Source organism: Heterocephalus glaber, unplaced genomic scaffold (genome assembly GCF_053883595.1).
Source record: "Heterocephalus glaber isolate CG9 unplaced genomic scaffold, H.glaber_assembly_v1.0 deba00000621, whole genome shotgun sequence".
NCBI lineage: Eukaryota > Metazoa > Chordata > Mammalia > Rodentia > Bathyergidae > Heterocephalus > Heterocephalus glaber.
Window position 1 is genome coordinate 22852604 of NW_028258153.1, and position 26221 is coordinate 22878824.

A 26221-nucleotide genomic window follows, 5' to 3' on the forward strand; every position below is an offset into this window, starting at 1 on the left:
ACCCAAGATTTGACGCCCAGAGTCAGTACTATACCTGCTTCCCTGTTGTTTGCGTCAAAGGTGAGCTTTCATAGAGATTCATGTGAAGATCGGTCCCGGATTCAGTGTTAGCTATGGTAAGAATCAGAAAGAAAAAGCATAAAGGTTGTCAGAACTAAGTCTGATGAGTTTTTATATATGCCATATACTCCCCTCCTAGTTCAGATGTGTGTAAGATTATAAACACATTTATACCCACAGCATTCATACTTACTCCCCAGATGACACCCATAAAGTCTACAAGCACAGATTAAACACCATGTTACACATAATGTGAAGACCTTACATTCAAATTTGGATTTTTCTTTTTTTTTTTTTTTTTTGTACCAGGGATCAAACTCAGGACCTTGTGCTTGTGAGGCAGGCATGGCACCACTGAGCTAAACCCCCGGTCCAAATTTAGATTTTTCTTGTTTCAGTTGCTCTTTAAAAGAACAAAGGTAAATTCTCTGTGCTATTAAAATTCAGGTAAAACTGAAATTAAAAAGGAAATATTGATGGAAAAAAAATCTGCTGATGCTGTTGAATATAAATTTTGTATGATCATACTCTGCTGAATAGCAAAATGCTTCTGGAAGCTTCCAGGTGGAGATCAGAGACTTCCCTCTCTCCTAACAGGAAAGGCACCACCTGCAGGAGACAAGGGTGGGGCTGCAGGAGGAGCCTGCGCAGAGCAGGTGCCACGCGGTGTGAGCCTGGTGTGGAGCACAGTCCCTGACACACTCATGGCTGGTGTTGCTCCACAAGTGTAGGAGCCGAGACTGGAAAAGTCACTCAACCCTGGTTGTACAATTACTGAGATCTGGAGGAAGAGTTTGACCCAGAGTGCCCATACCCTAAAACTCCACAGTGCTAACAGGTTTCTTTTTCTCCTCCCAGAGAAAGTAACTGTAATACTTATAAAGGAATGTTTGAGGAATACATTTGGCTAAGCACAAGGATTTTAGTCTCTTCCATGGGACTTTTGTCCAACAAAAAATTCTTCCTATTCTTGGTACTCATAAATGTTCTTTTAAAAAAGAGCCAACAGCCATCTGTGACTCCAAGTCTTCGTCTTTCTGACCCGAAGCCTATACTCATCCTTTGTGGGCTGACCTTCCCTTTTCTGTGGTTTCTCAGCTGTTCTCTTCTGTCTTGTTTGAAGATGGCTTCTGCGTAGACTTAGGATATTTCTTTCTAAATTTAACTTAGGGGAAACTGAGGCCCAGACAGTGGTTTTACGCAGTTGGCTCAAGCATGTGCCTTGAGATAGCACAAGAGCAGGAGCCAGGAGCAGATGTTCATCTTAATGTCTGTGCTTTCCCTCTGCGTCATGCTGCTTCCTGTTAACCTCACTGAACCTGTCCCATCACAACTGCCTGCTGTGAGCCACCCTTTGGTCAGATCCGGCCCTGCAGATCTGTGCTGTGATGAGGTCCACTTCACTGTGGTTTGGAAAGAACCCCGGTCTCAGGAATGAAGCTTATAAATTCTAATGCATGAGGGAAGTTCTTGCAACACCAGGGGGAATGAATCAGTCAGCCAGAGTTCAAGAAATGTAAACATATTTTCAGATCGGAGACTGAAAAATTGTTTAGGACTTCTCATCTTTTAGGTCAAGACCTTGGTAATTTACTGAGGTGCAAGCTGTCAAGGGGGAGACACAACTCCAACAGCATTCCTGGGACATAAAGCAATGAGGGCAGTAAAGCTCCTTCTCGGAGCAATAAGGTAAGAGCTATCCTTGCTACCAAGTCAAAGACACTGACCCATTGACAATGGGACCTGGATGTGAACACAGGATTGGGCCCTCCTCCTTGCTTGGGAGCTGATGTGACAGTCACAGAATATAATTGTGGCACTTCTAGGCATGCCTGAAGCTGGGACCTCACAGTCTTTCTGCCACTGAAGAGATAAACAGAAATACATTCTTGCCTTGGCTGCCCACCATCAGGCCTAGCAGATTTTCAAACACCAGCATTTAATCTCACTGCAGGCTTTTAGTAGGGAGATAGCACTGCCACCAGATAACTAGGCCACCTCAAAGGTGACCCTGCCAGAGGGGGTCTCATCCCAAACCTCTCCTGTCTTGTTCACATCCTGGGATCCTTCACCAAACACTCAAAACTTGAAAAGCAGGAAAGAGCATCTGATGCTAGCATGGACTATGGCATCTTCAACTTTCCTTCTATTTCAATCTGTGTTGACAGTGTTTACTTTCCAAGTTGTTTTAAAGGAAAATGGAATATAGTCAGATTTATTCCCATTGTTGCAGAGTGGTTATTTCTCTAGGTATGGCATGCTCTGGTCGGTTCCATCTAATAGCAAACTAGAAACCTCACTCCAAAGTGAAGTCACCATATCAGGCCAGCAGGGCCACCCAGCTCCTCCCTCAATGTGTGACAGGACTTGATGAAGACTTTGGCCCCGCCGGCTCTGAAGTGGCCAAGGGTCCCATGTCTACAGCACAGTGGCTGTTTGAGGTGCCGGCAGGAGCCTCTTCACATTTGTTTAGGGCCTACCCTGTATACCATTTCTCAGGGACCCTTGGTGCTTTCTGGGACCTCCGTAACATGTTGTGACTTAGCATCCGAGAGGTGATGTGTTCACTGCAAACAGAGCTCAGAAAGCACTTCTGCTGGCCCACAGCTTTGCTCATGGACTTGCTGGCCCCAGGCCCAAATGCGAGTCTTGGTACATTCATGGTTTTATGTTTTTTGGTCATAAATGGAAAATGCGAATATAAATTCCAGATTATTAAAAAAAATTTCCGCGTATAAACCTAACTATAAAAGGAAGGATAATTCTGGTCTTGCTGACCTCTCCTTAAGAAAATCTAAAAATACTTTATTTTATATGATGTGACTCAGGCCGCCTATGACCTATAGAGTGTTGGCCGTGTTATAGTAAATTTTAATCTGCTTATTTAATGCAGGAGACTGAGACCTAAGATGGCCTTTTGGTATTGTCGTTATCAAATTCTTGGGACAAGATTTAAGACTATTTATGTTACACGTTTTCCCTTCAAGTCTTCCTGGATTAGGAGGCTGGTGAAACAGGAGTAGCAGACAGTCATTGGAGACCGGAAGAGATCTCCAGGGTAAAACGTGCCCCTGGGGGCTTCCACTGAGGAGCCAGGTACACAGATCTGGAAACTCCGAGTCTTTAATCTGAATTTAAATATGGAAGGGCCCAGCAAAGGTGAAGGCAGTATTTTCCTTCCAATCTGAAACAACAGCCCTTTTAGTTACTTATATCTTTTTAGACCAAGACTAGCTAGGTCTCAAGGGTCTGGCTTTAGTTTTGGGAATGCTACGTTCTTGCAAAAGCTCGTAAATTGTTTTTTATGAAGAAGTCCAAGGGCACATGGCAGTTTACCAAGCCCCAGATGGAAGCCAAGCTGGATGACGGAATTTAAATTTGAATTGTGTAGCAACAAAGCATCAGATACATAAGAATGCTTTCTGTAGCACACAGCACAGGATTCATAAGGAGACTTGTGGCGGAAGAGCATGGGAGGAAGGAATTAAAAATTGAGCTGAAGGTGGATCTACTACGTACAAAGCAAGCAGCCAATTCAATTCAGATGGTGGAGTCAATTTTCTAGAAAATACTGCTCTTGGTCCCTGGTTCATAAATACCATGGACGTGGCCTCCTGGCCTCTACCTGTACCTAGGCCAATCCATTCTCTACGTAGGAAGGAGAGTTGTTCCTCTAAAGTAGAACCTGGTTACGTCAGTTCCTAGGTAAGCATACCCCTGCAGCCCTTGGGGTAAATTCCTTAGCTGTTGCCCATGGCCCTTCACAGTCTGGTTCCTGCCTACTTCCCCTGCATTCCTGACACTTGTCCAGCATGTGACTTGGGGTGCTTCTTATTGGTCATTTACATTTCCCCCCTCCAGCCCCATCCTCTAACCTTCATGGGGTCCCTTTCTTCAGGCATCTCATCTTCACCTGGCCAGTTTCTACACATACCCTCAGAAACTGCTCAAGTGTTGTTGTGTGTCCCAAAGCCTTTCCAACCTCTAGGCCGAATTAGGAGGTATTCCTTCATAGCCCTCAACTATTCTACACTGTGGACTGCAAGGCATTGACTCTGTCTCTAAACTGTATTCTTGTGGCTAACATAATGTTTGTTGCTAGTAAGCTGGGTGTGATGGTGCATGGCCATAACCCAGCACTCAGGAGGCTGAGGCAGGAGGATCACCTTGAGTTTGAGGCCACCCTGGGCTACATAGTGAGTACAAAGCCAACTTGAACTATATAGTATGATCCTGTCTCAAAGAAATTTTTTTTTTTTTTGTACCAGGGATCAAACTCAGGTTCTTGCGCTGGCAAGGCAGGTGGGGAAACCACTGAGCTAAATCCCCGACATCAAAGAAATTTTTTTATTGCTAGTAGGTGGTGAAATAATGTTTAGTGAATGAATGAATGAACAAATAGGCAACTGCTTTGTGTTTTGTAACAGAGACTGATTCTTTCTGTTGAACACATTCTGATGCTGATGGCTACATTAATTTTCAAATGTGGAATTGTGGGGAAATAAACAACAGAAAAATTCTTAGGCCACAAGGGAATATGTGAAAGAAGCATGAGTGACAGAAACTAGCAAGGAAAAAAAGTGCTTAAGAACCTCATGCTACTTTATGGCTGTTTTGGATGAGAAGATAATAAAATACTTGAAGGGCAAGGACACAGAAAACAGTATTTCTAGATTATGAGTTAATGAAAGTTGTAAATGTTTTGACCACTCCTATAGAAGAAAAGTTAATATTTTAAATTGTATTGCAGGTTTACAAATATAACTCTCTCTGTCTTTCTTTCTCACACAATTTTAAAATCCACCCCAGACTTAAAATGTATGGTGCCAAATACACTGCAAAGCCCTTGGCTTTCATGAATATCACCCATCGAGTGAACAGCGGACCATGGCTCTCAGGAGGACACATCTTGTTTTTTTTTCCTTTTTCGTGCAGGGGATCGAACTCGGGACCTTGCGCTTGTGAAGCCAGCACTGGAACCACTGAGCCAAATCCCCGGGCCTGGGAGGACACATCTTGAGAATTTTAGGAACCCTTATGTTGTGAATTCCCCTAGTGTATACTGTGTCCCCAGTAAAACTGATGTAGTGCTGAGAAATGAGGGAGCATTCTTCAGACAGTTATTAGTGAATATAAATAAAGTCTTACAGTGATTTATAAAACTGTTCTTTTTGAAGCCGGGGATGGAGGCACGTGCCTATAATCCTGGCACTTGGGGCTGAGGCAGGAGGATCATGAGTTCCAGTGTAGCCTGGGCTATGTAAGAGTTCCATGGCCAGCCTGGACTACATAGCAAGACCCCGTCTCAAAAAGATAATCAAAACAAACAAAACGCTGGGTTTTTTTCAGCAGCGCCTCATCAAATTGTTTGACCACTTCACTTTCTCATACTTTCATCACCAGTCCCAGCAACTGCCTTATTTTTAGGGCAATTAAAAAATATGCGTATGTGTATGCATATGTATATTTGTATGCATACACGCACGTGCATGTATAGGTGTATGCGTGTACATGTATGTGGATACACATGCATGTATATGTGTGCATGTACATGTATGTGGGTATGTGTATGTGTATAAGTGCATGTGTAGTGTATGGGTATGCGTATGTACATGTATATATATGTACATATATTATATAAGCCACAGTTCTTTATAGAATATAGCTGCACAAAAGCTATTACAGGTGTTGCCATGAACACAGAACATGGCACTGAGCTGTGGGTGCTGGGAGGCTGGCTCAGCTCTCCCTACTTTAGTGATGGTCCTCTGTCTCCTTGCCTTTTAAGTTTATGACATTGACCTCATGCCTCTGTAAAATGACCAATTACGTGTGTCCCTGAATTTGTAAGTCATTTGCAAGTAGCTGAAACTCACCTTCCAGCTTACAAATACCCACAAAGTCCATCATCTATTTAATATTTTTGGAAGCCTACCACTTTTCTCTAAAAATATTCATTAAAACAAAATGACCAGAAAAAAACCCAAGAAATGGTGACAGCTCTAGAGGTGACTCCAAGGAATAGATGTTTTGAATTGCTCTTTGAACTCAATTCCAGGGAGTATCAGGCATTTTCATATCACTGCTATATCCATTTCCTTAAAAACAAATGAGGAATGTTCCACACAGAGAGATGTAAGGATTGTTTTGTTAAGGTTGTCGAGCAAATCAAAGGAACAAATAAGGTTCTTATACTCTGGGCCCTGCAAGAGGCCATCTGTGCTCGTGTATGAGCAGTCCTTAGGGTGCATTTTCCAGAAGAGACCATGTTCTGCATGGTGAATGGGCTCTCAAGTCAACCTGAAAAAAAGCCTGCTTAGCTCCCATAGGAGCTGAAGGCTTTCAGGCAGCAAATGCATGCCAATAGTGGGCAGTGTGTGTTAGCAGCATGGTGCCAGCTATTGGGATGCCAGCGTGTCCCTGCCCTTAGAAAGCTCGAAGTCTAAGCTGGGTGTGATGGTGCACATCTGTAATCCCAGGACCTCCAGAGGCCGAGGCAGGATTATTACAAGTTCGAGGACAGCTTGGGTGACATAGTGAGACTGTCTTGAAATACATACAAAGAAGCTCGGAATCTCATAGCGTGAGAGAGATGTCATTAAGAGGTAGCGCTAGGTGTAGTATGAGGAGGGGCGTGGCACACAATTGGAGGAGGAGGAAGCGGGTGAGGGAGGGGACAGGAGAGCAGACGCTGGCCTGGAGGGGAGTCACCCTAGAGCTAAACTGGGACTGGGGCTGCCAACTAATAGAAGTTAACCAGGAAAAGGGGTAAAGATTGAGAAATGAGCACAGAATGGTGGGTGGCAGGAACTAGAGGAGAGGAGAATGGGGAATTGTTCAGGGGGAACAGCGTTTCAGTTTTGCAAGATGAAAAGAGTTCTCCAGCCTGGGTACACGGCACTGTGGGTGTACTGAACTCCTGACTATACACTTAAAAATGCTTCAGGGGCTGGGGATTTAGCTCAGTGGTTCTGGCGCCTGCCTCGCAAGCGCAAGGTCCCAAGTGCAATCACCGGTACCAAAAAAAAAAAAAAGTTTCAGATGGTAAGTTTTATGTTAGATATATTTTACCATAATTAAAAAAAAGACATTGGATAGGAGGCGATAAGGATTGTGCTCTAGGCAGAGGGAATGATATATTTAAAAGCTTCAATGGGAGGCTGAGGGAGGAGGATCACAAGTTCAAGTCCAGTCTGGGGAGCTCAGTGAGATTAAGTCCCCAAAAACAAACAAACGAACAAACAAGCAAACAACAATGGGGTTGGAAGTGTAGCTCAGTGCAAAGTCTCTGGGTTCAACCCTTACTACTGGAACAAACAAACAAACAAATAAACACCTGGAAATAAAGAGATGTGTGCTATTCTAAAACCTTTTAGCTATTAGGAATAGAGAGGGAAGATAATAAAAAATAAAATTTCCTTTTCCTTCCTGGATGTAGAGCTTGCTGTGGAGTGGTGCTGTGATAGAAGTTTATCTCTGGTGCCCACCATTTCCATTTCTGTACTTTCCTCCTTCTTGTACCCGCTTCTCCGATAGTAACACTCTTCTGTTCCTCAAAGTCCGCTGGGGCTCTCCACCAGTCAGGCATATTTCAACCTTAAAACTCTACTTATTTCCAAATTACTCACCTGTGTTTCCACCCCATCAGAACTTTCCTCCTTCAGAGAGCAGCTGTTCTAACCAGCTAGGTTGCAAGAGGAAAGCTAACTGATTAATTTTACTAAAGTATAATAGACTACAGGAGTTTCTCGGAAGTATCAGTATTTTAACCTCCTAATCCAAAATGAATCTTTTGTGGGTGAGATTTTAATAGTAGAATGAAGTGAGAATGTAACATTTTGGGCTGTATTAAGAAGAACATTTTTGGTTTAGAGAGCTGCACTGTAAAGCAGGCCTATCTTGCTTGAAAATTTGTCTCAAACAAGAGTTTCAGTTTTTCCTCTTCTCCCCATAATACTGCTGAAAGTTACAAATCTTTTTCAGTACTACCCGCAAGTGAGTATCTGATGCTGAGTAAGGGGAATTGGAGGGAGAAATGAATGTTCAACAGATGCCACTTCTTGGGAGGGGTCATTATTCAGTCACATATTGTCTGATAGAAATGTGGCTGTTTATGTTGACGCCACTAGTAACCACACACAGCAGAAAAATGCAGGTTCAGATTCTAGCTTTGCCACTTTGTGTGATGTTGGGCAAGTCACTTAACCTTTCTGAGTCATGCCATCCTGTATGAGAGGTGAAGATAATTATATCATTGCTGTGAGGATGAAGCAAACTAATGCATGTAAAACATTCAGCAGTGTTTGGCATACCAGAGATATTCAACAGTGGTTATCACCACCCTTATCACCAGCACCACCATCATCACCATAATCACTACCACCACCACCATCACTATCACTACCACCATCACTATCACTACCACCATCATTACCACCACCATCACCACCACCACCATCATCACCATCATCATCATCATCATTATCATCATCATCATCATCATCATCTTCTGCTCTGTGATTTGATCCCCAGCACCACAAAACAAACAAACCAAAAACCAAAACAAAAAACAAAAAACCCAAACCTACCCTGTCTTAATTCAAACTGATATGTGAAAATGAGCAAACTGACCCTGAAACTCTTCCTGCTGAGGACAGGATGTGTGCCCAAGGAAGATGGCAAGAGAGTAATGCAGAAGGCCAGACTTGCAGGCATTTCTCTGCTTACAAATTTTGAGACTGCCAAGGATATGATTGTGCCCTTTCTTCTACTTTTGCAATCTCTGGCAAAAGCAATTCCCTCCACCCAGTGCTGGCTCCAGCCCTCTCTCTGTTGCTTCCTGTTACTAGGGCAGGTCCCGCATGTAGGATTCACAGCTGCCTCTCCCAAACAGCAAGGAGGACCACACACATTTCCCTGTTAATCAAAGACCGTTTTTAGGAGAGAGAGAGAGAGAGAGAGAGAGAGAGAGAGAGAGAGAGAGCGAGAGCGAGAGAGAAAGCCTCTCCCTAATCACCCTTTCTCCCTAGTCTCAAGCAGGAGCAGCCAAGTCTGCAGGTGAAAGATGAGCTACAGTTTTGCCGTATGTATATCTCCATAGGGAAAATGAAACCTAAAAGGAATCTTGGAAGGGGCAGAACCGACTTCAGTCCTTCACTTGAAATAAGAGCCAGAAGGTCTTTTCTAGATAATTTTCTAGTTTGTGACTCTGCATGCTGAGGCTGTGGACAACTCTAGGGGGCAGTACCCACTTCATTCTCATGGGAACTATGTAGTGCAGAGTCTGGAACCACAGGTCAACTATGCAGATTATCCTTCCTTGGCTAGCTAAGTGTGAGTATTTGGTCCAAGCTGACTTCTCTTCTTCCGTAATATTTATACTCAGAACACATGGGGCTGCCTCAGAGTAACTCATGAGGACTCTGCATTTCTCAGGCTTTCCCTAAAGTACACCCATTCCCCACTTCCTTTGGTACATGTGTATTCCTGGAGGTCCAGGCATGAAACATGTCCATGAGTTAAATGATACAAAAGAGAAGTAAAGGTAACTGTTTAGAGAAAAGCTTACCTTTTAGGAGATGCTGAATACCAGACCCTTCTTCTCCATAGGTGATACTTGAACGGACAGACTCATAGACTGAAAGACAAAAAGGAATTTTACCTAAGAGTATGAAAAATTAAAAAAGAATCCATTTCCTTCTCCCTAGACTGGGGAAAATACAAAGTGGATTCTTCAATGCTTAAAATTAGAAGCGGGAGTGAAGGGAGAAAAAGGGGACAGAAAAAGATGCGCTATGTACAGGTACCAACTCCCTGCAATGAGTGTTATCATTATGTAGTGCAAACGTGTAGCGATAAAAATGAAAATTAAGAAAAGGGATTCACAATAAATTGGACGATTTTGAGAATCTGTAGTTGCATCATGGAGAGAAGACTTAAAAAACCATTAAGAAAAGTATTGTTTTTATCTAAGACGCTTAAGGCGAAGCCCTGCAGGGCCCATGATCTCAAAAACGTGAAAGGTGAACTTTCAGAAAGGAGCAAAAGCATGAAACAGTTTGACATGTGCTGGGAAGAGATTCCCAGAGGTGAAGAGCAGATGTACCCTGTGGGGCCTAAGTGTTGCCGCAGGAAAATTCAAACTGGAAAAGATTTAGATCTTCTAGGCTAATTACCTGTCCAAACACTTTCCGTTCTTTCTTTTTGTCTCACTGTCCCATTACTGATAATAAATATACTAGAGAATTTGCCAAGGAAGACTGGGTTGTATTGATTTGCTGAGCTGCATGGGGCTGGGAAAAGCCTACTTCAAGGTGGCAGTGCATGTGTGTATACACATACACATGCATACACATACACGCCTACCAGAGGCTGTGCAGGCACCCTGGGATTCTGAGAGCCAACAGCGGAGGCAGAAAAAGCCATAATTAGTGTTAATTGTTGACCCCACAGTTCAAGAATAGATGCTCTGGAGAATGGAAAATGAGAACAAACATTAATTATTGAGTAGGGACCTTGGAGACAGACACTCTGGATTAAAAGGAGAGAGATAAATTGCATAATGAATGCTAATTTTCCCTCCAAGAATTGAGTGGTCGGTGGTTGAAAGGAAAAAGAGGCTAGAACAGTCCTGAAAGAGGAACTTCCATGTGTTGGGGTGAGACGGTAGAGGAGGGTTCACAGGGCTTTCCATTGCCCGCCCTTTGCTTCCTCTCTCCCAGGAAATCTGCTCTGGGGGTTTTCCTTAGAGCTCTTGCTGTTGCCACAGTTGTTTGCTAGGGAGCTCAGCCATTTCCCCTATAGCACACTATAATCCAGAATCCAGCCATGCTGCATTGCTGACAAGTGGAGAGAGGTGCACAGTGCTGGTATCTCTTTTTTGTGTGCTGGTGGGAGGGTGACTTGAAATGAGGGAGGCCTCAACTGGCTCTGTGGTGCTGCTGCTGGAGCACACAGGCTCCAGGACTCTAATTGTTGTTTTATCTTAATTACAATACATGGGAGACACACACACCCTCCCCTCCCCTCAGTCATTTCTTAACTGAAAGTAAAAACAGAATAAAGATAATTGCAGCCAATTTTGTAGAGACTCCACAAACAGGCTGCTCACTGGGTGCTCTGATTTCAGAGTGCTGGTTGACATCCCCACATCCAGGCAAGGCCCTGGGATCTTCCCTTTTTGGCATCTGCTGTGTCTGCCTATCGCTTTCTGTCCAGGCTCTTGTCAGCTTGCTTGTCCCGAGGATTTTCCGGTAGCTGGAGCTCTCCACCTTTCCCTCACCTATTCTTCACTCTGGGACTCATGTTGGCTTGCATGACTTTCCTGCTCAAACATCTGCGATTCCTTATGCTTAAAGATAGCATTTCAGCTCTACCCTGGCAGGCAAGGCCTTCCCTGGTGTGCCTCCTCCCGTGACCCCCTCCACAGTGCACCTACACTGGTCACTGCTCTTTCCAGGTAAGTCACCCTCCTGTGTGATAATTCCCTCACCTGTGACATGCGAGTGGTGATACTTCATAGGATGATGGGGTGAAGGAAGGAGATGGCATGTTCAGGCTCAATGTCAGCACAACATTAACATCCTTCTGTTTCCCTCGTATATGATAGCTGTTCTGTACATTGTATCGAAGGAGTAAAATATACATGTAGTGCCTTCTCTCTTTTAGGTCCAGTGATACTTCATTTTGAAACTTTATTAATACTCTGTTAGATGCAGTGCAAGTACTAACTAGTTGGATTTTCACAGGTCAACATGGAGTAGATTGGCAGCTATTATATCCACTGTCATCATAAATACGGTGAATGGGGCCGCTATATACCATCTAACAGGAAGGCAGGAATCTTCATTATGAGATATGGCCCCTGGAACCTTAGAAACACTATGTGATGTTTCAACTTCTTTAGCAGAGTCAGTCGGTTGTGAGCTACAGTTGAGAAGTGGATTTTATTTTTTATTTTTTGGTTTTTTGAGACAGGGTCTCACTATGTAGTTCAGGCTGGCCTTGAACTTGTTGAAATCCTCCTGCCTCAGCTTCCCAAGTGCTGGGATTACAGGTGAGAAGATGGATTTTAAATTGTGCTGTAAATCATGGATAATGAACAATGTATTTCAATGGAGTTGCACGATTGTGCTGCTTAAAATTCTGTCAAATAAAAACACAACACTCTGTTCTCCTCGATCTTATTCACTGGATCTGGCACAGTGCAACTGTGGTTCTTCCCCAAAGTCAAAAATGACCATGAAAGAGAAATGTTGTGAATTGATTTAGGACATTGAGGCAGCCATAACAGTGCAATTAATAAAGACACTCATGAAGAGGACTTCCAGAATTGCTTTAGAAAATGGCAAGAACAATGGGATAAGTGTGCTCAGAGTGAGGGGCAGTATCTTGAGGAGGATTAATGGAAGTGCATCTTTTACTGTAATAAATTAAAAAATAAACATTCATCATAGTTTTTGATTAACTTCATAGTTGCATAATGTTAAGGCACAAGGTAAGCTGCTGTAACAAGGTGACACCAAAAGATAAACATTTATTTCTCTTTCACATAAGAGCCTGGAGGTAGTTGGGCAGTACAGGTGGTTCTGCTCTATGAAGTTATCCAGGCACCCTGGGTCCTTATATCTTATTGCTCTATCATCACATAGAGCATAGTTTTCTTCTACATGTTGAAGCTCTTTCACCACCTCAACAAAATCCAAAGGAAAAGAATAAGGGAAGAGCAAAGTTCCTTTTAAGGAATTGACATGGAAGTTGCATACATTACTTTTTTTATTTTTTCTGGTACTGGGGATCAAACTCAGGACCTTGCACTTGCTAGGCAGGTGCAGTGCCACTGAGCTAAATCCCCAGCCCTGCACACTTTACTTCTAATCTCGTCTCACTGGTTAAAACTTAGTCATGTAGCCATACCTAACTGCAAAGGATGCTGGAAAATATAATGCAGTCATATGTTCAGCTAAAATTCAAGGATGGAAATTCTATTAATAAAAGGAATAACGGAAGAATGAATATTGGGGAACATTAAAGTCTTATTTACAGCTTCAATCAATATTTATGGGGAATGGTCTATAAGTACCAACTGTGGTTTCTAAGACATTCAGTAGATGACAGAAGTCTACCTACGGGAATTTAAATTTAGGAAAAAAATAGGAAAAAGAGTGAAAATGATTTTTAAAAAGTGAGAGAGTGCCTGGTAAGAGGCTCAGGCAGTCATAAAGTATGGAACCTAAGTAGGTAGCAATCAGTTTGTGTGGTGGTCAGGTAACACTGTGAAAGGGAGGCTTCAGCTGGTGCTTGAAGCCAGGAAGCATGGACAAGAGGGGCTGGAGGCAGTGTGATGTGATAGGATAATCTTAAACCTGACTGAGTACAGGAAGATTAGATTTGCCATATAAAAATTGTATGACTGAGGAAATCATACTTTTTTGGGCCTCAATTCTCTTATCCGCCAAACATGTTTCTGAACTGTGGTCTCTTGTTTCTGGTGGCCCTGCATAAACACTCTCTAGCCCCCATGAGGAACATCTTAGGAGGGAAGAGTTAGCTGGGCTGTGAAGATGTCAGGAGAGATAGATCATCCCCACTTCCTCAGGCAGTTCTACTTTTAGGTTTTTTTGTCTGTTGGAGTCCTAGTGAATCTGAGGAAATTGTTCCTTTGCTTATGGTGACACCCATCACTGGTGATGCCCAAATTCTCTCCTGACTTTAGGGTTCTCTAAAATAGAACAAAGGAAGGGAGGTGGAATTCTTAGCATCACAGGCTCTGTAAAAAAGTATGGTCATCTGCAAATAATAAAGAGAAATTAACTATGGTTCAGCATTTCTGATTGAACTTTTTCTTCAAAAATGAACTTTCTAGTGGATTCAGAGCCAACTATTATTTTTGACATTTTTCTTCCTCATAAAGTAGTGATGATGCCACCTTTTTAGCCAGGTACAAGGTTGGGGATGTTTGGGCTTATGAGAATCACAAGAGGTTTCAGAAAGGAGAGTCCTTAGTGTCTGTTAGGAGCTCCCTGCTGGGGCTCTCTGAGTGCTATTCAGTGTGGGCTGTGGCAGTCCTGCTGGTTTTTCTATGGTGAGGGAAAAAACCCTGCTTCTTCCTGAAGTCTGGGACAGACACAGCTGTCACCACTGCCACCCCGAAACCACTCCAAACCGTGATATACATGACAGACCCAACTGAGCCCCATGTTCAGACTGATGGGAATCACCTGATTTTGTTAAGGAGAACTTTGTGGGGGAGATCTCACTGTGGAACAAAACCACCTGAGCCTTTTAGGAAAAAACAGGGTTACAAGGTAACCGCCCTTCCACATGCCCAGGCCTCACAAGCTCAGTGTCAACATAAGTAGTCCCACACTTGGAGCTCACTTGTACCCTCCAAATCTCATGCAAACACATTTAATTGGAAGAATGCCATTTGCATCCAGCCCCCTATCTGCAAGGGCTGTTTGAGAAATGTAGTTTTTTGTGGGTTTTTTTTTGCTACTGGAGATCGAACTCGGGACCTTGCGCTTGCGAGGCAGGCGCCGGAACCACTGAGCTATGAGAAATGTAGTTTTGAGCCTCCTAGCATCCACAGTACAGGAAAACCCACTAGAAGGAAATGCTAGATGCCCAACCATCATATCCAGTCACATTTTCTGTGTTCACTCATTTGACTTGAGTTCAGTAGAACTGGTAACAGTTGCCAACATCATTTCTTATGGGTTATTAGCAAACACTGGGAAAAAGGGGCAATGCAAATCATTACCATGTGGGCCTCTTTCTACCTTCCTCTACTCCCACAGATAGATGCGCTGTGGGCCCTATGATTCAGAATTGATGTCTGGAGAATGGAAGTAAGAACAGTCATAAATTAGTGGATGGCTGAGATCCTGGTTCAGGATTTAGATAGTAGATCTGACTCCACCGAGACGGCCTACTCAGGAAGGGGCATATTTAGAAACACACACTATTACAGCTGGAAGGAACCTTAGAAATCATCAGGTTAGCATTTTCCAAAATATGTTCCAAAACCAATTTAGATTCACATGGCACTTTGCTAAAAACAAAAGTATTCAGTTGTCAAATAAGTTTGGGAAACAGGGCATATCCACATCTCAGAGAGCCATGATCTGTTAGGCTCTATAAGGGCCTATGTAAAGAATCTGCTTAACTTTATTCCACTGGTTCCCAGATATTTGTGATAATAGAGCCTTCCCCTTTGTGCATACTGCCTGTCAACCTGCTGTGAAATTGGCATTCCGTGGAACATGCACTGGGAGGTTGGACAATGTCCAACCCATGTCCCCTTTTTCTATATGGAGAAGCTGGGGTCCAAAGGGGTGAAGTTATTTGCCCATAGTCACAGAAGTCACAGGAGGTAGAAATAGAAACAAAACCTAAGATTTGGGATGTTTAGTTCTGAGTTCTTTCTCCCCTGTTCCTCTTCACATGGACTAATCTAAAGGAATTGTCCTCCTTTAAATCTTTAGGCATCTCTTCAAGACAACAGCTGCCAAGAGACAGGCTCCCAAAGGAAATCATACTTTGTCAAATATCCTACCAACGTGGAAGGATTCTTTTACACTCAGGGCCTCACAATCTACAGGATCACAAGTGACAAATGGGGAGAACAAAGGGAAAAAGTCAACCCCTTAGCATGTGTTGGCCCCACATAGTCAGTGCTTGGAGACCAACTGGGATATTCTTAGACCATTCATTTTTCTATTTGCCAAATCATAGGCCATCAGGAAACGACACCAACTATATCAGTTATCCATTATTGGAAAACAAATTGCCAAAAAACTCAGTGACTAAAGACCACAAACCTTTGTTATATCTCACACATTTTTGGTGGAAATTTGGGAATGGCTGAGATGTGGGATTCTAGCTCAGTCTCTCATGAGGTTGCATTTACGATATCAGCCAGGGATATGGTCATCTGAAGCTCTAAGGTATCTTCTCTCAGGGCAGCTCACTCACAGGCCTGAAAAGTTCATTCTGCATTTATCAGAAGGCTTTGTTCCTTGCCTTGTGGACTGCTTGCTGTAGGCTCCTTGAGTGGCCTCATAATAGATACAGAGGCTCACTTTCTCCGGAGAGATTAGTCCAAGCACCGAGAAGGTCACAGTGCTTTTATGACCCTATGATGGTTTGAGTATGCTTTGTCCTCTCCAAAACTCATGTTGAAATCTGATGCCCATGTGATGATGTTGGGAGGCGGTGGGAGCTTCCACGGGTGTTTGGGTCACGAGAGCTCTGTCCTCACACAGGGGTAAGTGCTGTCCCTTGACTGGGTTAATTCTGGAGGGAGTGAGGGAGTTCTCACTCTCAAGGGACTGTATCAGTTATTGTGAGAGTGGGTTGTTATAAAGTGAGGTCCTTGTGTTTGGTTTCTGTTGCACTTGCTGGCTTCCTTGTCCACCCTTCCACCCACTGTGTTACGCGGCAGCATGAGGTCCTCACCAGACTTGAGCAGATGCTGGCACTATGTTCTTTAGCTTCTCAGCCTCCAGAACCATGAGCCATGGATCTATCCTTTATGAGTTATCCAGTCTCAGGTTTTCTGTTATAGTGGCAGACAATGGACTAAGACATGGTCCCAGCAGTCACACATCATCACTTCTGTCATAGTATTTATCAGGGTGATTCAACATGGCTGAAAGGAGGAGGAGTCACATCGGACCTACTGGGAGAAAAATCAACTAAAAAACACAGGTAATTGGACGAAAGGGAGGGACATACATCCTGAGGCCATAGCATTTATCAGAATGAGCCACCATCTCCACCTCATACTCAAAGGGTGGGAGTTAGAGTCTCCCTTTTGATGGAGAAAGTGTCTAAGAATTTGTGGATCTATGTTAAAACTGCCACACCAAGAAAGAGCTATAAGGGTGAAGGATGCTTATTAAATGGAAAACAAAAAACAAAAACATTTTGAGAGTGAAAATCCATTTATAGGTAAGAGCAAATGCTAATTAGAACCCTAAAAGAGAGCAGGAATTTGAATTTACATGGGAGTTCAAGGCCAGCCTGAACTACATAGCGAGAACTTGTCTCAAAAAAAAAAAAAAAATTTACACGGAACCTGAAGTTCCAACTTGAATCCTTGGCACAGACATCCTTGATCTTCTTGTAATAAAAAACTTCTGAATAAAAGAATTTCTGAGAGGAAAACATCCACTGCTGGCACTGTGATTAGGAGAATGGATGAAGGACTTGAATCAAGAACAAGCAATTCAGAGAGCCTATCCAATGTTTTGACTTGTATTCTTCCAAGTTACCTTTTCTTAAGCCTTTGAATTTTCTAAGTGTTGCAGTATCCCAACATGACCAAGAGGGTCAAATTCCAGCTCTAGTCTTCACATCTTTTCTTTTCTTCTGAAGGATATATTCTCCCTATGCTGTCTGAAACAAGATATCATGATCTAATTGCCTAAGAATTTATTTCCAAATAACTGTTGACAGACTCTGAAAGTCTCAGGAATATCAGACAGATCATATTCCTCCTTTGCTTAAGTTTTTTTTATTAAAAAAACAAAACAATGATCCCCCAAGAACCTTCCTTTGTGGCATCTGGGGTATTCAGTCAATCAACAAGCATTTTTTGGACACATGATAAAGAGAAAAGATTCCTTAGGACTCATATATTTGGGAGCTAAACAGAAAACACATGCAGATAAATACAATAACAACAGAAGTGGGACTGAGAGAGAGAAATGGGCTGAGGCTACAGTCTAGGCAGTTATGGGATGAGGTGGATTTATTAAGAAAAATGTCCCAGAAAAAATGAACTTAGAGCTGTTCTAAATATTTGAGGGTTATGTGAGGAGCTTGGAAGGAAAAGAATGGAGACTGAATGTTTGGGCCACCAGAGATGAGACTGGAAGGAGAGGATGGAGATGGTGATCAGGATGGATGTGAGCTGGGCTGTAGAGTCAGGTGTAGCTGTAGTAAAAAGCTTTCTCAGGATATTGCTTCAAAAACTGAAAGAAACACTTTCCTATTAATACTCTTAGAATGCTAGACCTATTCTATGGACCTCATAGGGAGAAGTGGGTTTAAGATCTTTCCCTACCTTCCTGGGCACCATCTAATCTCCACCAAGACCAAAGGTCAAGCAACTGTTTATGGAGGGAAGGCTGGAGAGAGGATAGTGACTCACTGACTGACTGATCAATTCATTCATTCACAAAGTGAATGCCTTTTCCTTTTAAAGACAAGGTCTTGCTATGTAGCCCAGGCTGACCTCAAACTTGTGGTGATCCTCCTGCTTCAGCCTTCTGAATGTTAGGATCATAGACATGCACCACCCCACCTGGCAGTGAATGTCTTTTTGAGAGGAAGGAGGATTGAATATATTGTCATTGGGACAAGATGGAAGACAGCTCTTCATTTATTCAGCCTAAGTTTCATTTATTTCTCTCTGAAGTTATTGAAAGATTTTCAATGAACATTTCCTGTGATGCTGTGTGTATGTGTCAGGGACTGCTTTAGGTGCGGGGAATACTGAAATGCATCAGATCCACAATGGTGACAATGAATTTAAAGCCTGGATATTTCTTTTCATGCTTTTGGCTTTTGTTTTACCAAAAGGGAAACTATTTCTTCTGGGACAGAGTAGACAAATGTGCAGCAGTTGAACAGAATTGCATTTGCTTTCCAGCTGTTGTGCCAGCTGTGCTGCACCAACAGATCCCTCCAGCTGTCTCACTCCTGCTCCCACCAATCCAGAATCAAGATATTTTTATACTCAGCTCCTGGTGTAACCTGGTAGGGGATAGACTCTTTGACACTGAATTTGGAACCAAACACATTCTATATTTTTTGAAACCCATGTACAAGGTGGCTGCTTCAATAAGAACAGACACCAGCCGTGAAGTGGCCCAGGGATTTCTCAGTGGAGGAGTTGAGCTTTTCACCTCAGATGAAGAATCACGGACTCAGGGAGGATGCAGGATTGACCCAGAGTCGTCCTTCACACAAAGGACAGGCCAGGGATCCTCGAGTCTCCTAGCTCCGGATTTAGGGTCTTTTTGTGAAGCCAGTTGAGATATCACCTGCCAAATGAACACCACTTTTAATCTCCCTCTTCAAGGGGCTGCTGGTTGTGCAGCTCATGTGTGTTCATTAGGATGGTTTCTGGGTGGTTGACACTCATCACCCTCAACTTCATTTTTTTCCTTTGCAAAATGGCTTTGCCCAGAGCCAGCATCTCTTTTCCAAAAAGTTAACGTGCCAGAAGGGGGTTTGGAAACTGTCTTTCTAGCTGCCAGATGATTCACAGCAACACACCGATGCACGTAATGAGGATACCTGATTGGATTACCAATTAGCCTCCTCCACCTCAGAGAGTGGTTGGAAAGAGGAGCACAGGCAGTGTTTAGTTTGGGCAAATACCAAAAAGGCTTTATCACACTCATCCGGGCATCAGAGTAGCACACTAGACCTCTTGCAAGCCATTCTACTGAACCACTCTCTCCAGATGCCCCAGCAAGAGTGGACTTGTTATGGAAACATAAGGTTATTGTGTCTGAGCTACAGAAGCACCTCTGTGTCGGTGAGAGGGAGACGCTGGCTGCCTTGCATCTGTTTTTAATGCGTCTCTGCTGCTAGGAAATTTTGGGAGCTGCCAGTAAAATTTTCCCTTCAAAAACAAGGCTGACCTAGAATGTGTTATCTTCCCTTCACCAGAGGGAAGAGCTTCAGTTCTAGAGAGCCCTAGGAGGGACAGGCAGGTGTTTTCTCCATCTGGACCCAACAGAAAGGATCCCAGTGTGGGATCTCTGGAATCTTCTTGGAAATAAGCACAAGCATGGCAATGTTAGCACTGGCACAGGGGAGGGAGGTTCCCTTACCCCTGTGGGCACAGGCACCTGGATGCTGGTGTGCTCAGGAGCCTAGAGGGCAAAGAGCAAGCCTTCCTCTATGGAGGTCATGATGGGATGGACCGTGCCTTTGGGAGAGTTTGGAAAGGGCAGCCGCCCTAGCATTCCAGAGGCTGGATGAGGCTGCTGGGGTTGCCTGGCGTGATGGAAAAGGAACCCGTTCTGCAGGTGTGTGCAGCCCAGGCCCTAGGCACAGGGCTTGGTGACGCTTGGTCTACTTTCCCTGTGCACTAGATGCCTCTGGATGTTCAGCAGGTACAGCCATACCCTGGGACCAAGTACAGGAACAGCTTAGTGACTCAGGGGCTTAGGGACGGAGGGGAAGGAAGCTATATTTTTCTCAGGTACTTGTAAAGATGAAGGCATTTCTATAAATGACTATAAAGGCTTAAAGAAACCCCACTTTCCCCCCACTGTCCTCACACTCAGTGTAAAACACTTCTGTGACAGAATGTGTAGAGGATTCCCCCATCAAGCAAATCTAGCACATTGCAGTGCAGTATCCTGTACTTCAATCCAGTTCTGAATTATCCGCCTGGAGACAGTGCTAGTGTTCCACGGCTGGGGCTCAGTCCCACAAGACTGCTCCCACTTCTGAGGCTGATCACAAGTCCCAGTGTGTGGCCTGTGCTCCAGACCAACTGACTAGAAACTGGGGTTTCTATGACTCTCTTTGAGTTGACTAGTTTGTTAGGATGGCTCACAGAATTCAGAGAAACGCTGAAATTTGCTGGTTTGTGAGGATTTTATACAGGACAGAGATGGACAGCCGGAAGTCTAGGAGTTGGATGTGTAGCACTGCCAGGCTCTCTTTGGGGCTGCCACCCCCAGCACCTCTGCAGAGCTTGATCTCCATTGTTCTCCTCCCCTCTTCCTGGAGACCATGAGTGGGGCTGGGAGGTCCAACCCTTTTATCCCCCAGTCCTTTAGTCCTTCTGAGGACTGGCCCGGACTTGAGCCCTATCTAAGTCTTTTTTTTTTCCAGTACTGAGGATCGAACTCGGTACCTTGCACTCGCGAGGCAGGTGGTGGCACCACTAAGCTCAATCCCTGGCCCATCTAAGAGTCGTACCTTAAGTCACCTCAGTATAAACTCAGTTGTTATCTAAGGAGCTCCCTATGAATAAGAAAAGACACTCCTGTCACCCTGGAAATTCTATGGGTTTTAGCTCTGTGATAGAGACCAGGCATAGAAATCAAATACATTTAGTATATATTTCATATGTTACCTTCTCCATTTCCAAGGCAAAGGGGCCAGGAGTAGGACAAGCCACTAGCTAGAGTGGATGCTAAAAGGCACCTTGCCCCGGCATGATATACATGCATACAACACAGATATACATATCTTCATACAGAGGTACAAGCACTTATATGTGCATACATGTATGTATATGTACAGTCTCATATACATGCATGTGTGTATAACCACAGACATGCATAGCTGTGCACATACACTAGTATGTACACGTATGTCTCATACACAAACACTGACACACATAGACATTCATAGGCCTGCATGCATTGATAGGCTTGCACAGTTGCACACATATACATGGACTCACATGGGCTTATAAACAAATATACATGTTACAACTACCCATTCAGAGACACATGTGCTCTTACACACATGCGCACCTCAGGTACACACTAGAGACTTCAGGCTGCCATCTTGTCAGCCACAGCCCTGGCATTCTGTTCTAATCAGTGTCCCGTTAGGAGGATATCAGAGAGTAGGTGTGTGCCTGTCTGCCATGATTGGTTCCTGTCTGCGGGACTCCAGGATTACCTTGGGGACTGTGCCGGTATGACGTCAGAATTAGAAGAGTGTCGCTGCCTTACAGTGCAAAGGGTTGGGGCAGAAAAAGCAAGGCTCCAACTCATGGTTTGTGAGTGTGAACGGTGCCTTTGGGGAGAGGGAGAGAATGTTGGGAGGAGGAGAGGAGGGAATTCGATTTTGATCATCTTGGCTTTAAACAGAGAAGCTGCAAACAGAATGGGGTTATTGATCTAAATATTTAATTTATGCTTACAAGAATTCCACCATATCTGCTTTAAGGAGAGATGGGGGAGGATGGAGTGGGGAGAAGCTGACTGATTTAAACAGAGGGTTTTGTCCCGCAGTGTGCGTGGAATGAAAGGTCTACTCCTTGTATCTGCCTGTGGGCTCTTAGCTTCCACATCCTTGCTGAGTGTGAGCTTCTCACAGCCCGAGTGTGACTCTGCTGTGAACAGAGATGCCTCCTTCCTCACACAATCTGCCCCCCCCCCTTGCCAGCTCCTCCATCCAGAGCTCTTGCAGGACAGTGGCTGACTGGGCTGCCCTTTCTGGAGAGCAGCCTGTCTTTCTCCAGCACGGTGCCTCCCTTGGGAGTTTCAGGGGCAATTTGGACTCTCAGCAATCACTACATTAAGAGCTCCCTTCAGATCAAAGTCCCCATGGGCCCTGTGGCGGCTGCTGCCTGCCGCCCTGTGCGCACTGTGCTCTCAGATAAGCACTCTCGTCCCTCCTTGACTGTCAGCTCCTTCACCTGAGACTTCGAGGGAGGCTGAGTCACAGGAGGTATGGCCCTGCCCTGCCTCGGCTCACTGCCAGGAGACATGGAGGTTCTTTCCCCTCTGTGATAAGGCCTTGGGTTTGGCCTGGCCTCGAGCTGGAAATGACTCTCTGGGGACATTTCCAGCGGGCTGGGTACCCAGGCTCCCCTGCCCAGGAGGGTGAAGGCTGGGTTCTGACTCCAGTGGTGTCTTCCCCAGCTGTGTGTCACTTCGTGCTGCTGCCAGGGAGAGAAAAGCACCACACCGCTGGCAGTGTGTGTGGATGCGGCAAACCCTTAAAACCTGCAGCGAGAACATTAATCCCACTGACATTGTCATTGGAAACACTGCCGGTCTCTCATTTCCAATGAACGGTTTACATCATGTCTGCCATGTGATCCTGGACGTGAACCACACGAAAGCACTTGGGAGGGGGACCCCATGCACCCCAGGGATGGTTACCTTGTCCTGCTGGTGGTGCCTGCACATTCCAGGGACTTGTGGGGACCTGGCTGCAGCCTGACGTCCCCAGGCTGCCCAGGCTTTCCTGACTTCCCAGACCTTTTCTTCCTGTAATTGGAGGCAGAAGGCCCAGTGGTGGGGCTGTATCCTCGGATAGGGCATTCTCATCTTCAAAGCAAAGGGGAAAAAGATATGAGTGAGAAAACTTCTAAATGAGCAGGTAGGAGAGTGAATTTCTTTCCTAACTTGGTGTGAGTCCCCAGAGTTGAGGATGGTATATTCATTCATTCTCAGGTTTGTTCCTTTTTTGCAGTCCAGCTAAGAAGAAGCGAGCAAATATATCTTATGGCCAAGATGAAATTGCTTGTGGGAAAGTCATGTGGGGAGTTGCCCAGAACTAGGAGGAACTGAGGACTGGTGGTTGTCATTCTCTTCTCATGGATGAGAGTCTGAGCTAGAAATAAGGTAAAAGAGGTTACAAACTTCCTCCATGCCCAGTCTGTGGGCTCTGCTTTGGGAGGCCCCTGCTTTAGAGATGACTGGATACAGATTTCTGACCACAAAGCAATTCTGCTAGGTAGGAGCCCATGATCACATTCCCTCCTCAAGGGACTGGCTCCAGACACCCCGTAGATACCCAAGTCCTCAGACGCCCAAGTCTCTCTTACAAAATGGTGTAGTACTTGCATATAACCTACATACATCCTCTAGTATATTCTAAATCATCTCTAGAGGACTTATAATACCAAATATAATGTAAATGCTATGAAAATAGTTGTGACACTGTATTGTTAAGAGAGAATAATGACAAGAAAAAAAGTATATAACTGTTCAGTGCAGATGCAATTTAGTTTGATTCTTGGTTGGTTGAATCTGTGGATGCAGAACTTGGAGAACCAACTCTATTATCCTCCAGTGGGGCAGTCAGGACGTGGACAAAACCCTCCAAGCACATTGTACCCTCTGCCCCTGTTCTCTTTTCAAACCAGCAGATTCTGCTCTAGCAAGATTGAAATCAGGAGCCCAAGGGAGTGAGGCACACACTTCCTCTTATTGAGGGTGTGGTCTTTATTATTTCATATTCTACACAACTATTGTTATTTGGATTTAAACTGGCTTTGCATACAGTCTCAAAATATCACTGACTATTTATTAAGAAGGGGAAAAGTATCTTTACAGCAGGCAAATTTGGCAAACAGCACCTTTAACCAAATAATGAAATTTAACATTACCTATAATGGAACAAAGTGACATTTTGTGTCCCTTGATAAAATATGCCAAGAAGGACATCACATTACCTATGTGATATACTAGCCAAAAATGTTTGATTAGAATCTTATTACCAGAAACAGACAAATTGAGGGGTGATTCTGTTAAGCTATTGGGCTATCTTCTTAAAAAAATGTCAATGTCTCTGGTGGTGCATTCCTGTAATCCCAGCTCTCAGGCTGAGGTAGGAGGATTGCCCCAAGTTCAAGGCCAACCTGAACTACATAGTGAGACTCTGTCTCAAACAAACAAACAATCAAACGTACAAGCCTAGAGAACTTTTCTACATTAATAGAGTCTAAAGTGGCAACTAAAAGCAATTAATGACCCTGAGTTGATTCTGGATTGGAAAAAATGATATGGAACTTTATTGGTGAAATTAGAGAAATTTGAAAATGAAGCCAGGTGTGGTGGTGCACACCTATAATTCCAGCATTTGGGAAGATGAGGCAGGAGGATTGTCATGAGTTTGAGGCCAGGCTGGGCTATCTACTGAATTCAAGGTCAGCCTGAATTGCACAGTGAGACCCTGTCTCAAAAAAAAGGACTATACATTAGAAGATTGTATTACAGGCATGCTAGAGTGATAATTGTAGTTAAGATTAACATATTGCTCTTAGGCAATATGTGCTGATAAGTGACCAAATGTCTTACTCTCTTACAATGTCTGTGAGTAAGAAACTATTGTCTTACTCTTAGCTCAATGGTGAAATAAAGTGTGCATGTCTATACGTGCAGACATGAAGGCTGGTTTCATTCTGGTACTATTAAGGTGGAACAATTCAGGGCTAAGCAAGCAATGGGCTTGTGCCTCCTCTGTGGCCACTAGACAGCTCTAAACATCCAGGCACCAGGGACCTCAGGGAGACTGAATGCCTGGAAGATGTGCCTCTTCTCATACTTTCCTTGTGCAGTTCCTGCCAGGGTAGATTGCACTTGGAACTAATCCCCAGTCACAAATCAGAGATTTATTAAACCAGCTTCCACTTGGCAGGATGGCAGGAGATGGGCAAGCTGTAGATCCTCAGCCGTGGTAGAAGCAGCTCAAAGAGCGGGGGTGTGTGGGGGAGCCCACAATGAGCAACACTGAAGACGAGGTTCACTCCCACCATCACCACCTTGAGGGCTTTGGCTCTGCATCTGACATGGTGTCCCACGGGGTAATGCTGCCTTCTTACCTGGTGTGCACAGAGTGACCACTGCCCATTTGGGGTTTTTGTTTGTTTTGTTTTTTTGGAACCATTTGGGGTTTTTGAAAAAGGAAACCTCAGTGCCTTGAGGATGATTAACACTCACTTGAGAGATAGATTAGAGATAAGACTTGTGCCCAAATAATTAACCAAAGGATAGTTTCAAAACTGCGAATTAATGCCTGCCTCCCAAGTACAAGGTCCTGAGTTCATCCCTGGTACAAAAAAACAAAACAAAAAACAAAAAAAAGCTGTGAATTTCAAGAACACCCTGCCCTGGAGCATTGCTGTGTTTATTCTGTCTGAGGCAATTTGCCACAGCGTCTGAAAAGCTGGGATTCCTGCACCAGAAAGGCTGATCTCTAGTCCCAGAAAGGCCATGTTGGACTTATCTCTCAGGGCTCCTGCTTTCTGAACTGCAAAATGAGCATAGGATTGTTGTGAGGAGTAGCTAAGATAATATATATTCAAAACAAGATCAGAGCTGGGTGTGGTGGCATATGCCTGTGCCAGGTACTTGGGAGGCTGAGACAGGAAAATGTCAAGTTCCAGGATATACTGGGGAACTTAGTGAGACCCTGAAACAAACAAACAAACAAACAAACAAACAAACAGGCTGATTGTGTTGGTACTTGACTGTAATCTTAGCACTCTGAGGGTCTGAGGCAGAAAGTTCAAGCCCAGTCTGGGCAATTTACTGACTTAGATTCTGTTTCAAGATAAAAAATAAAAAAGGGCTTGGATATAATTCAGTAGTACAGTTCTTGCCTAGTGTGTCCTAGGCCTTGGTTCAACCCCTAGCACCCCCCAACAAATAAGACAAAC

At 44.1% G+C, this 26221-nt stretch overlaps 1 protein-coding gene across 6 annotated transcripts in view; it reads right to left on the reverse strand.

The window, feature by feature from the left end:
- Kiaa2012 (KIAA2012 ortholog) overlaps positions 1-26221 on the reverse strand; it is a 147314-nt gene that overhangs the window by 71701 nt on the left and 49392 nt on the right. For all 6 annotated transcript variants that reach the window (XM_021263620.2, XM_021263622.2, XM_021263623.2 and 3 more), the window contains 3 exons: positions 22938-23105; positions 9629-9697; positions 35-111 (listed from right to left, as the gene is read on the reverse strand). In XM_021263620.2, coding sequence (XP_021119279.2) covers positions 35-111; positions 9629-9697; positions 22938-23105 — 314 coding nt within the window. The remainder of the gene's footprint in view (positions 1-34; positions 112-9628; positions 9698-22937; positions 23106-26221) is intronic.